The sequence below is a fragment of the Mustela lutreola genome, chromosome 7 (assembly GCF_030435805.1).
Source record: "Mustela lutreola isolate mMusLut2 chromosome 7, mMusLut2.pri, whole genome shotgun sequence".
In the NCBI taxonomy this organism is placed as follows: Eukaryota; Metazoa; Chordata; class Mammalia; order Carnivora; family Mustelidae; genus Mustela; species Mustela lutreola.
Genome location: NC_081296.1, coordinates 55389189 through 55401742, shown reverse-complemented (window position 1 = coordinate 55401742; position 12554 = coordinate 55389189). Strand labels below are relative to the sequence as shown.

Sequence of the window (12554 nt, the reverse complement as noted above, 5' to 3'; positions counted from 1 at the left end):
CAATGTAAACTTCAGTACTCCTACGTTACATAGCTTCTACACATCATATCGACTTAATGTGTGTGAGATGAAGAGCTCTGTTTCAGAACAACCTTAAATGCTATACCCAGAAATAACAAATTTTGACTCTGGCAAAGAGAGGTAATTCGGGGTCCCTGTATGTTCTTTAACAAAGCCAATACAATTTAAAAATAAATGAATTCCAACTACAAAAAACTGACTTCAGTAAGATTAACAAAACTAAGGGAGACAAATGTCAGCTAAGTCAACAAGTCGAATACATTATACTACTTATATCCAGCTGAAATAAAACAATGACTTTCCATTTTTATTTTGCATTTCCCAGTTACTCAGAGTAAACATTATCACATTTCAAATTCCACTGATCATTTTATCTGAAACAAAAATTTGCCGAGTAAAATGCTTAGCTGTAGGATTTTATGTTTACAATCCATCAGGTTACAATATTAAAGTTACTACAGTTTCTTCCCCAGTGTGAGCATTCTGTATGTGCATTTTGTTTACATTCTGTCACTTTCTATTTCCTCCTAAACTTTATATGCTCAAGAAAGAAACTGTATTGGTGTTATGTAACAATACTTCAGATTTGCACCATACATACTGGTTTATCTCTCCCTTGAACCTCTCCCATGTGCCTGAAAAATAAACACAATGTATCTCCCCACCAAAACCACCATGGAGTGTGTAAGGGAGAGTGTAGACCTGTAAAACTATAAGCACTGAAAAACAGTTGTGTGGAAGGGTAAAGATGTATCTGTCCTTGTTGACAACAATCCCCACGATTTATTAACAGCCACAGGCAGGGAGCTTAGTGAATGACAAGGTCCAAGGCCTGGCCACAAGAAGTGGGTAACCCAGTGGGAGTGAAGGCTTTTAGGTCTTAACAACTAATGTGATGAAAACAAAAAACCCCAAACGCAAAGCAAGCAAACCGTAAAACCTGGAGAAAGTGCTCCAAATAGAGCCTCTTTGGCAACCCAAATTGAACCAAATGATTCAGGTGGACGATTAGAATAAATTGTGCGCCGTTTTCTTTCACTAGGTCTACAAAGCCCATAAATTATGTTTGGTCCAGAAAACCAGGAGTTATTAGCACCTTCCGTTTTCACTTTTTAATATTCAATATATTCAGCAACAATCCTTAATCCATGGTCTTCATTCATTTATTGACTGAACAAGATCCTGGATGCCTCCTGGTGATCGCTCCTTCCAGGATGACCTGATATGACAGCAAACTGAAATGCCCCTCCGTGGAGAGGGTCAAGAACCGCGAGGAAAGTCATCCAAAGGTGGACGCATCTTGCTTTCATTTATTTGTTTATTAGGGGGGCGGCGATGGCCGCGGCTGGACGAGGACAAGGCGAAGGGGCGCGCGGGCAGTAAGCCGCAGCCCCGGGGTGGGTACCCACAGAAGTGGAGGGCAGCAGCCACGCTCTACCAGCTCCGCCCGCCGGACCCAGAAAATGACCAGGCCCTCCCCCCACTGCACCCTTGACCCCTCCCCCTCTTTCCAGGCCTTTCATCCGCCCGGTCGCCCGCCGGGCAGCCCCGGACCTCGCGCCGTCCACCTCTTTAGCCAACCCGGTCCAGCGACGCGGGCAGGCTCAGGGCGGCTCCACGAAACCCTCGGTCGGGCGAGGACCCCCGACCCCGACCCCTCCGGCCGCGCCCCTCCCCCTCGAGTAACGCACCTGCGGCCCCGCCCCCGGCCAAACGCTGAGGCGGCGGCGGGCTGGCGAGGCCGAGCGGCTCGGCCTTCCAGGCGCAGTCACCTTCCCTTCCCCCGCCATTCTGCCCACCCCCCTAGCTCAGCCACCAAGCAGCCGCCGCGCTCCTCAGCCGCCCCGAAATCTAAAGGGGTCCGTCTCCGGCACCACAACCAAATGGCTGAGCCTCCCTGGCCGGCTGCGCAGCCCGCCCATTGGTCCCTTCCCCCCCCGCCGCCGCCACCATTGGCTGTTGCCCGGAGACCCTCGGCAGCGATTGGCTTCAGCTGTTGCCGCTCATCCGCCGGAGCGCAGGTCCCGCCTCCTCCGTGATCAGGTTAGTGTGCGCCGCGGGTGCTGGGGGCTCGAGAACCGAGCGGAGCTGGTTGAGCCTTCAAAGTCCTAAAACGCGCGGCCGTGGGTTCGGGGTTTATTGATTGAATTCCGCCGGCGCGGGAGCCTCTGCAGAGAGAGAGCGCGAGAGATGGACATGGACAAACGGATTCATTTAGAGCTGCGGAACAGGACGCCCTCTGATGTGAGCATTTGCCAAAAATATCTCTGTCGGTCCATTCTCCTACTTTGTGTGTGTGTGCGTTGGGGGAGGCACTTTTTTTTGAGGGGGGGGCGCCCGGGAGGTGTGGGTTTGGGGGTCGGACTGCAAATGAATTGCAAGGTTGGGGGGTTGCAATGCCATCCGAGCATGTTCCGGCTGCCGCCGCCGCTGCCCTTGGTGTGTGACTACCTGTGCGTGTGCTCCCGCGTGTGCGAGTGTGGGTGCGAGAGTGTGCGTGCGAGTGTGCACCCACCGGGGGCCAGCGGGCGCACGCGTTTGGGTCGGAGAGAATGAGGCAAAATAACCATCTGAGCTCGCTGCTCCCTTGACTCCGTCTGGGGGGAAGATTAACGAGGGAGGAGGAGGGGGGCTGCCTCCTGGATTTAACAACAACAAAAAAAAGGGGTTTTATATTTTATAAATGAATCCCCCCTTCCGCCCCCCTCCGGCGCCTCCCCCCTCCCTTTCTCTCTCTCTCTCTCTCGCACACACACAATAAGTTTTGGGCTTCGCGAGTCCGGTTTAGTTTCTGATAAATGTGGGCCGAGGCCCCCGGGGAGAGCGCGTGGGGAGGGGGCTGCCGTGGAGTTGGGAATGGCTCGAGTTTAAAGTGCGTCTTCATTTCTTTGCAGTGATGAGGCGAGAGACGGGGGAGCCATATTTGTAACTTTGTAGTGTTCGTGAACGCGCCCTTTCTCTCCCTCCCTCCCTTTCTCTGCCTCCCTTCCTCTCCTCCTCTTTCTCCCTCACTCTTTCCACCCCACCTTCGGGCCAGATGCTGATGTTTCTTCCTTTCCTTGCGAAGGGAGGATAAATTGGAAGGGGGGAGGGATTTTCGAACGTGCAAAGGCACAGATAATCCCCGCGCCTCCCCACCTCGAGCGATCGCTATTGCAAGTTACCCAAAGGCTACGTCCCGGTCCCCCTTCACCCCTGCTCCTTCCGGCCTCTCCAAGATGCCAACCTTTAAGCCCTTACGGCCCCCCGGCCAGTCTTTCACCAGGGTGGGCTCCTCGGCAGCCATTCGGCGCCTGGTTCCTACATGGGCACGGGAAACTTTGTCAGGACGCGAGCTGCCCAGACCTGGTGCCCGTGGTGGGTATTGGCTGGGTCCAGATTTATGCGGGCATAGGAAACACGCAGCTCCGGGATGGGAGTTTGCCTTCTGGACGCCGTTATTGATTGGGCAGCGGCGGGAGTACGGCCGGAGGAAACTTACACGGATGGGAACTGGGAGGCTCGGGCGAAAGCCCACCCCCAAGGAGGGGGAAGGTGAGGGTGGGTTACTCGAACGCTCGTTTGTATTTCTGTCTCCCTCTCGCTTTCAAACAGTGTTTTACGCGAGTTGGCGGCTCTGGGGCGGAGACCCTGGCCGGCTCCTCTCCGGGCCCCTCCGGAGACCAGGGCGGCGCGGGCAGGAGGACCTCTCCTCCAGCCTCGGTGGCCAGGGTTCCAGAGTTGGGAGTTTGGGGAGCGCTGTGCGCTGACCTGTCGCCCCTTCAGCCCGTTAAAAACCGAATCCCTGGCGAAGGCAGGCCTTGCTTCCTCTTTTCTCTAGTTCCTCCCCCAAACCTGAGTGAGACTTTTGAAAACAAGATCCTTTTTGTGGTCCCCCCCCCCATCATAACGCAGCTGTGGACTGTAGACGTGCAGTGCCTTATGGCGCGCAGGGCGGGGAGGGGGTGGCGGAGCGAGGGGAGGGGGTGCCCGCCGAGAAGGCAGGAGTTTCCGCGAACAATTTGCCGTGGGTCTGCCTTTCTCTGGCCGGTTTCATCCCGGCTTAGACCCCGAGCCAGAGGATTTGGGGGCTGGGTGTGGTGATGGGGGAGGGGGCCGGAGCCGCGGTCTTCCCGCGTACTTTCCGGAAGCCCCCCATGCGGAGGGGGAAGGGCGCACAGTAGGGGGCCGGGGTCGTGGCGGGTGGGTGTGGAGGTGCGGTTCGCACCGCCAACCCCAGCCACCCGGCTGGCCAACTGGGAGCGAGATCGAAAGCGGGTCGAACCGGCTCTTTAAACTTCCCCGAGTGTGTGCTGGGGGAGGGGAGCGCGCCGCGCCGAACTGGGAGCGATTTCTCACGCTTCGCCCCCTCGCCTCCGAGTCTCCCAGCCCACTCGCCTGCCCCCTGCCTCGAGGCGGGGTGGGGCGCGGGAGGGGATGGAGGGGGCACTTTCGGCACATTTGGGGAGGAGTAGGGGGAGAGAGAAAGCTAGCTAATGAGGGACAAAAGGGGTGGGGGAGGAGGAACTATTTTTTTTTTAACCGTTCTAAAGACAAATAGCTCTCGGAGAGCGCCCCCTGCGCCCCTCCCCGCTGCGCTCCCCCCCCCCCACCCGGGGCCCCCTCACACCCACCTTCGGAGCCTCTCCCAACTCGGATCCGGGGGCTGGTGGCCACGCCGCGACGCCGAAATAGGACGAGCAGCCATGTTTCCCGGGTCTCGCGCGGCCCGCCCCGCCCCTCCCCCATGGCGCGGCCGGCGCCGAGCGCGGGGCTGCGAGTGCGGGCGCCGGGCTCCATGCGGCGCGGGGCGCGGGCCGGCGGGCGGGCGGGCTGGCGCCTGGGTGGCCGGGCCTCGCGCGCGCGGGCCGGGCACGGGTGCGCCCGGCCGACGGCGGGCGGGCCTCTTGGCTTCCTCAGCTGCTTCGGAGCTCGAGGTGTTCTGTTATTATTATTTTCATGAAGGCCAGGCCCGCCGGAGGCCGAGCCCGAAGGGCGCCGAGGCGTTATTGGGGGGCAGGGGCGGCCGCCGGGGCCCTGCTCGCCTGTGGCACGACTGCCGGGCGCTGGGCTGCCATTTTGTCACCGTGGCTGTTGTCGCTGGGGGTGGGGGGGTGCAGAGTCTTGCGCCATCGCCCCGACGGCCCCGGACGTGGAGGCAGCAGGGGAAGCCGGCTCCAGGGACCCCCGGTTGTGCTCTGGGCCCCGAGGGGGTCTCCCTCCCTGCGACAACGGCCTGAGGCTCTGCTGGAGCGTCGCGGCGGCGGTCGCCCCGGGAGGGCGACGATCCTCCCCGCAAGTGCTCCCCCGCCACCCCCCGTCGCGCTCCCTGTCCCCCCCCCCCCCCCGCCCCTTTGCTCGCCAGTGTTTCGCCCTTCCTCCCGCTGGCGTTTTAGACGTAGTTAAATGTGGCCCTAAAGACGTACTGGTCGCCCCGGTCTTTGCTCCTTCGGAGGAACTGATAGGAAGGTTGGGGGAGAAATTAAACATGAGGTTTCTTTTTCGGGAGGGGGGCGCGCGCGGGACTCTAGCGGCCCTAACTGGAGCCAAGGACAGCAGCCGCTTACCCGGGAGGGACGAGTTGTCGGTGTGTTGGGGGAAACGCCCTCCGGGGCTGGGCTCTCCGGGAAGGTAGGTCGCGCTCCGGGTTTCAGGTGGGTGTTGCGGCGTCCTGCAGCTAGGGGAGCGCCCCCCCCCCAGTCTTCCTCTGCCCCTCCCCTTTTATTTTTTGCTTTGGGGAAGGCAGGTTATGGTAGTGAACGTAACCCTAAACCCGAAAAGAGAAGGTAATAAGGAATAAGGTTTGCTTTTTAAAAAAGTAGGTGATGTCTTTCTCCCGGCCGCCTTTCTGCGTCATGTCTTTGGCTTCTCTCCGGCACTTTTTAAAGAGCCGATGTCAGTGCTGGTTAAGCACCTCACTGGTTAAAGTCTGGTGTCTGCACGAGACTGGCTTTGATGGCAGTGCCCGGCAAAGGCTGCCCAGGAAGCCAGGTTTTAACTTTGACCTTTGGAATACGTCGCATGATGTTTTCCAGACTGACTTACTGCCTAATTGGGTTCATGTAGCCTGATATTAACTCCAGTTTCTGCAAGCCAACCAAGGATCCCCAAGCAGAAAACTGAGCTCCAGCTCAGTATGGTCATGGTCGGTTGTTTTGTTAGTGGATTGCTGCTGGTCGTAGTTTTGAGTCTGGGGACTCCATGGTGAAGCTGGGTTTTGGAGCTCCCATGGACCTAAGTTGGAATTCTGACTACTACAAAGAGGTAGGATAAGTTAACCTCCTCTTTGAACTTTAGTTCCTCACCTGTAAAGGGGGAATGGTGATCCGGTTTAATGAGTAATGATCTGGCCCTCCAGTACTCAGTATGTGATAGTTACTGGAGAGAGAACTCGGATGACATAAGGCACAACTTTGAGCTTCTCTCTGGCTCTGGACAACAACAACAGTAATAATAGTGAATGCTTACACAGCCCCACGCTGTGCCTGGCAGAGTTCTAAGTGGAGTAGACAGATCAGTAAATCTAGTCTGCACACCAGCACTGTGAGGTAGGTACTATTATTATTCTCACATTATACATAGGGAAACTGAGGCATAGAGAACTTATCAGAACTCTTAGCCTCTGTTCTCTCCCCTATGAAGCACCCTTTTTGGTCCGACATTAAGTGGAAGAGCTTTTTCTTCTCTGCCTTTAAAACAGTACCCCTGTAAGAGAGATTGAGTTTCCTGTCATTGAAGGTGCCAGCATGAACCCGGGATGGCCTCCTGGTTGAAGATACTGAGATGGATGGTCAGGACCAGGGGCTCTGATAGAGGGGAAGCCGTACACTTTCTGAGTTTGGTTTAGAACATCACATCTGTTTACTCTGAAATAAGTCTGTCCTTTTTAGGTGTTGGGGGATACATTTTGGGTAAGGAGAAGACTCTTCGGCAGTGGTTTGTGTGGGATTTTGCATGTAATGCATTTTCCACTTCTGTTTGTCATCATCTACAGCCAGAAAACTGAAGAGAACTGGCATGGCCTCTCTACCTAAGATGTAGTATAATAATAACAGCTCACGGATCATCTCCTTTAATTCTCCTTAACAACTCATTAGGGGTCGGCAGATCCGGCTGACATCCTCCATGCTGCGAGGGTGGTCACAGTAGGCTGCAGAGTTGAGTTTTCATCCCACCATTAAGCTAGGGGCCTCTTTCCTTGGACAGCAGGGACTTGGAGTGTTGTATAGTTCATTAGGTCCCATACATGGCTCTTCATCAGAATCACCAGGGGAGTGTGTAAAATGCAGATCCCACAAGGGTCGTCAAATTCAGGGTAAGCTGCCCATTTCTGTATCATGAACTAAGAATAATCTGTACATAGAAACACTGCAATCAATTTGATGATGTAGAACACTTAACTTTGAATCTCAGTTAAGTGAAATGTTATCCCCCTAAAAGAATTCCATTTGTCTTGTTAGGTAGTTATAACCCTTCCACCACCCCAAATTGTATTCTTTTTTTTTTTTTTTTTTAAGATTTTATTTATTTGAAATAATGAGAGAGGGAACACAAGCAGGGGGAGTGGGGAGAGGGAAAAGCAGACTTCCCACTGCGGGGCTGGATCCCAGGACCTGGGTTTCATGGCTTGAGCCACCCAGGTGCTCCCCAAATTGTATTCATTATAGATCTTGAATTTTGTCAATAAAAGAATTGTGGAAATTTTGTTTTTTGTCATTATAAAAGTGGCTATGTAGTATTGTTAGTTTTGTCTCTAGATAAAGTTTATTGTCTCGCCTTTTATAGAGAAAGCTTGGTCATCCTTGTTTGTGAGGTGGTGGGTTCCGGATCTAGGTTTTTTTCTTGTTTTGTGTGTGTGTGTTTTAATTCTTAAATTTTTTAATTAAAATGTAGCAAGCCATTCATTTAGGTGGTGCATTAGGAGTCTTTCCAAGTTCTTTTTTGTGTGCCCTTTAACTAGTTGATGCCTAGTGGAAATCGGCCTTGTTACCAATTTAGAACTGAGAGCCACTTCTATCTAGAAGTCATTTTCTGTAACGAACTAAAATTCCTCAGCTTGCATACTCCTGAGTATTTCAGAAGGTTTTTGCATATCTTGTAGTTAAATGGTTACTCTTAAATTTCACATGGCTTCTTAGGGCTTTGGGGCCTGCAGAAGGTGCAGCAGCTGTATCCTCCATGGCTGACATCAGACCCTCGGAACACAGATCATTGAAAGCCACAGATAATCCTGCAGTCTCTGGTTCTGCCCTGCTGCTCTCCCACCATGCATGTTTCCTGGGGAACATACCAGCAACAAAGTGGCTTTGAGTTTCAGAGCCCTTTCTACCTCTAGCCTCTGGTGCTTGAGCTAATGAGCAGAGGGAATAGAGTAAGATTGGCCAGACCAGGGGGAGGAGGAGATAAATCTAAGGGGAAGAATCCCAGCTCCGGAGTCTACAGCTCTGACCTATACTTAAGAGCAGCGGGCCGCAGACCCAGTTCCCTGTCTTGGCTGGTCGTGCACCCCTAGCCTTTCAAGGTGACTTCCTCTAGACTTCACAGTCTTTTGTATTTGTAATACAGGCACCTACCTGAACTATGGGGACTGGTCATCCCAGAGCTTCAGTCCAAATTAATGATACCCCATTGAAATAAGAAACTTGGGGCTGTGGGTGACCCTTTATGGGTATTGTATACATAGGATACTCCTCACACATCTCAGCACTGTACCTGCCCTCTCTACCTTGGTGTAGTTGGGAGAGGAGCACAGAGCTTATTGCTGAGTGGTGATGAGCCCTGGTCGAATGAACTTGTCCCAGTTGTTTGGCCTGAATTATGACAGGAAGAGGAGACAGACTCATTACTCTGGTGTCCAGAGGGGGCCACTCCCTTCTAGATGGGTGCTACCTTGGCTTTCCACCCCATTTTGACCTACCCACCCCCTGCACTTGTTAGTTGTCTGGTCTCTCAGGAAGTGCACACCATTAGTTCCCCCATCACCACTGCCTTCTCACAAATAACAGAGAAACAGGGACCTGACTTGGAATCTGTAATCTTCTGTTACCTTGAAATACAATTGTACAAATGATAAATACCCAACAATGATGTTTTCATTAGAGAGATGGAGTCTGGCAGGGATGGAGAATTGCGAAGGCATCTGTTATTCAGAACTTGTCATTTAATAAAATTGGTTGAAACAAGATGAGCAAAGCACCCATGGCTCTGGGCCACCTGCCTGGACAGGAAAACAGCTCCTTCCATAGAACCAGTTGTCCTGATGATATTTGTCCATACAAAGTATGTAAACAAGATAAAATATCTTTGTTCTGCCACACCAGGCCCTGGCTTATGCCCACTGAGCCACACCCTGCAACCCCTGTGTTTCCGCTCCGATCTATTTTGTGTCAGCCCCTCAGCTGCCCTGGTGTGCTCACCTATCTTCTTTACCAGAACTCGCTCTAGGCAGCAGATCTACAAGATCAGCTTACTTACTCCACTATCACTTACCCTAATGTGGATTAAAGTCAACAGCTGTCTTTCCCAGAGATGTTTGTGTTTGGAGATTCCGGTTTGGGGAGGAAATTAGCAGAAGACTTTTAGAGACTTGTGTGCTATTCTCAGTTTTGCTGTTAACTAACTTGGACATGCTGCTGGCTTCTTGGGGCCTCTGTTTCTTCTGCTCTAAAATGGGAGTATTAGATGAGTGGCTTTCCAACTCTGATCCTACCATAAAAATGTGTTTCACACCACTATTCAGTGTGTATATACTTATAGGTTACACAAAACAATGACAAGATGCTTCCTTACTCCATGGAAAACACTTCTGTTCATTAAAAAAACAAAAACAAAAACAAACTGTTCTGGCTTTGACCCACAAATTGATCGTATTGCTTGTGATTATTTGAGAACCATTAAAAGATGAATATTAAGCTTCCTTCACACTCAAACATCTTGTGGTTTGATTTGGGAGAACGAGAGAAGGCCATTTGTAGCTTTGTGAAATCCCTCCACCTAAGGTCAATAGTGATTTCTCTTGCTTTTAAACCAGCTCGTCCCTGGGTCCCCATGTTCTCAAATGTGGCCCTTTGGATTCTAGCTCTTTGCCACTCCAAGCCTTCGCATGGCATTAAGGAATCCTTACCCTAAATTCCTACCCTCAGGTGGACGCTTCCCAAGGTTCCTGGTTATGCCCGAGGACCCCTAGCCAAACATGCCCCCCCTTCTCTGCACACTCACCGCGGGTCACTGTCTGTCCTCCGTGTGCCACACCCTGTGCAGGTTGCCCACTGACTCCGACATTTCCCAGCACGGAGGAGAGGCTGTTAGGGATAGAGAGGAGAGTGTCTTTGGCTCCTGCTTACACCCAGACTACCTGGGTGATGCTTCCTGTCTCTTCCACTTTGAGCCATGGCACTTCTCCTCTCTCTGTAAAGGGATGGTAGAATAGTACCCACCGCCCAGTAAGTGCTCAGTGAACCGTACCCGTTATTGGTATTATGGTTGCTTCTGCTGGAGCACCATTGTCGGCATTCACTTAAAACACACACACACACACACACACGTTAACAACAGACACATTATATTAAAAAGTCACATTTGTTTCAGTAAGAAAGGAGACTAGAAGCTAGAAATTCTAACTTGGCAGAAGTCTTCTTCCTCACAAGCAGTTCAATAGTAAATGTGTTGTTTCTAGATGTGGGTATGGCTGTAGCATCTCCATCCCGCTGAGCAGCCCCAGCACGGGATCCCATGCAGTTGCTAAAGACGGTAAGGTCACCCACTGCCCACCCTCTCCCTGACTGTGCCTTTGCTCACTGTCCAGGGCAGCCGTGTCATACCCCCTCCCCAGACTGCCCTCTGACCCTGTCTCCTTGCCCTCCTGGCCACCCCCTCCCCTCTCACAAATGATCCACACCTGGCTTCTGAAGAAATGCCCAAGCAGAGTCTGGAATCCGTGCCCATCTTCGCTGCCCTCGGGGTCTGGTCTGCTCAGTTCCCTTCTGCCTCCTGGGCCCCTGAGTCACTCCGCTGCTTTGGTCCTTCTGAGGCTTAAGATGTTTCTCCCATCTCAAAGCAAACAGAAAACCTGGCTTGATCTACCGTGTCACCGTAGCTGCTGCCTAGTTCTCTCTTGCCTTTTATAGTCAGACTTCCTGAATTGTCTAGAACCACCTTCTCCATGCCCTCACTTCTCCGACACCTCAGCCCTCCCCCTCCGGTTGGCTTCCTAAACAGCTCTAGACAGACAGTCTTCCCTTACATGATTCCTCAGCAGTGTCTGCACCTTGACCTTCCTGAGGGCTGTTTTCTCCTGCTCTCCCCTTTCTCCAGTACATCTCCTACAGCTCTGGCCACTCCTTGTTTCTGGGGTCCTTTGTGGGTCCCTCCTCTGTGTGGCCACGAAGACTGGGGCATGGGCACTCTCGATCTGCATTCTCTTGCACTGATAGCGGAAGGGACCATGCCCTCCCTGCAATCTGATAAGGGCCTCCCGGCCCCGAACTCCTGGCTCCGCATAGGACCTACCTGATGTCTCCACCTGAGTGTCCAAAAAGATCCCTTTGTCTTCGGTCACCTCTGTGCTCCTGCAGATGCACCCATGATCTTCTGTTTGTCCCAAGTCCTGTCTATTCGAAATAGCATCCTTTCCTGCCTGCCAGCTGATGTCCCTACATCAGCAGCCCCCTTGAGCCATGTTCAGCCAGCATGGTGAGAACCAAACACAGATGTAATCATGTCGCTGTGCTTCAGACCCACAGTGCTCTTGGGAGATGGTCCAAGAGCCTTACTGAGACCTTACTGAGGTCCCGTGTGGACTGGCTGTGGCGTGCTTTCATCTTTTCCCTCACCACCTTCCCACGGCGCTGGCCTTTATTCCCACAAAACTACTCCAGGCCATAACTGCCACCACTGTCACCAACTTAGCATCTAATTGTCTCTACCAGCTCCCTCATGCTCCCTCCTCAGCTCTGGGTCTGGTTCTTTTGTTAAGAAACTCTTACAGAAATTTCCTTCACAGTGCTTCAGTTGGTAATTATACATTCTTGAATGTGAGTGTTTTCATGAGCATTTCTGTCCCCCTGTGTAGCCGCATGATTTGAAGTCCCCGTTTTTGGTACACGTTACCGGGTGCCCTCAGCACAGCACTGCCCTTGGCACATGGTGGACATTCTAGAAATTCTGGTTGAATGAAGAGACCAGGGAGCTTACGTGCTCTTGTCATTGTCATTGCTCTCTGTCTGGAAAGCCAAGCACAAGCCCCTGAAACAAATATCAGGAACGATGTAGGCTTCATTACCCCCCACTCCCACCCTTCTGTTCTCTCCTTGGGTGAGTGAGCTCCTGCCTCTGGGCTGGTTCACACTTTCTTCATACCCTGTGGTCCTCAGATGTTTCTGGTTTTTACAGCCCTAGTGGGAAGAATTTGAATCTCAGCCCTAGCTTATCTACCTGTTAGTTCATGGATTGTTCACACACCCCATGTGGGCGTATGTACGGTATAAAACATAACACCAAAAAATGAAAATAAACCTCAGAAGTAGATATCCAAAAATATTTAAATGTCCTGATAT

At 52.4% G+C, this 12554-nt stretch overlaps 1 protein-coding gene and 2 long non-coding RNA genes across 4 annotated transcripts in view; 1 reads left to right on the top strand and 2 right to left on the bottom strand.

Moving 5' to 3' along the window:
- Nucleotides 1-302: 302 nt before the first annotated feature.
- LOC131835983 (uncharacterized) lies at nucleotides 303-5560 on the bottom strand. Its single transcript, XR_009355442.1, has 2 exons — nucleotides 4635-5560; nucleotides 303-2189 (listed from the first exon to the last, which is right to left on the bottom strand). It is a non-coding gene; the product is annotated as an uncharacterized LOC131835983 (long non-coding RNA).
- ANP32A (acidic nuclear phosphoprotein 32 family member A) overlaps nucleotides 2127-12554 on the top strand; it is a 37556-nt gene continuing 27128 nt past the window's right edge. The window contains exon 1 of the mRNA XM_059180931.1: nucleotides 2127-2265. Within this exon, the coding sequence (XP_059036914.1) occupies nucleotides 2212-2265 (54 nt within the window). The 5' untranslated portion in view covers nucleotides 2127-2211. The remainder of the gene's footprint in view (nucleotides 2266-12554) is intronic.
- LOC131835984 (uncharacterized) lies at nucleotides 7238-11055 on the bottom strand. Of its 2 annotated transcripts, none has more exons than XR_009355444.1 (3): nucleotides 10898-11055; nucleotides 10219-10301; nucleotides 7238-7353 (listed from the first exon to the last, which is right to left on the bottom strand). It is a non-coding gene; the product is annotated as an uncharacterized LOC131835984 (long non-coding RNA). The 2 variants fall into 2 exon arrangements; XR_009355443.1 differs by lacking the exon at nucleotides 7238-7353 and adding an exon at nucleotides 8173-8277 and having other exon boundaries at nucleotides 10898-11051.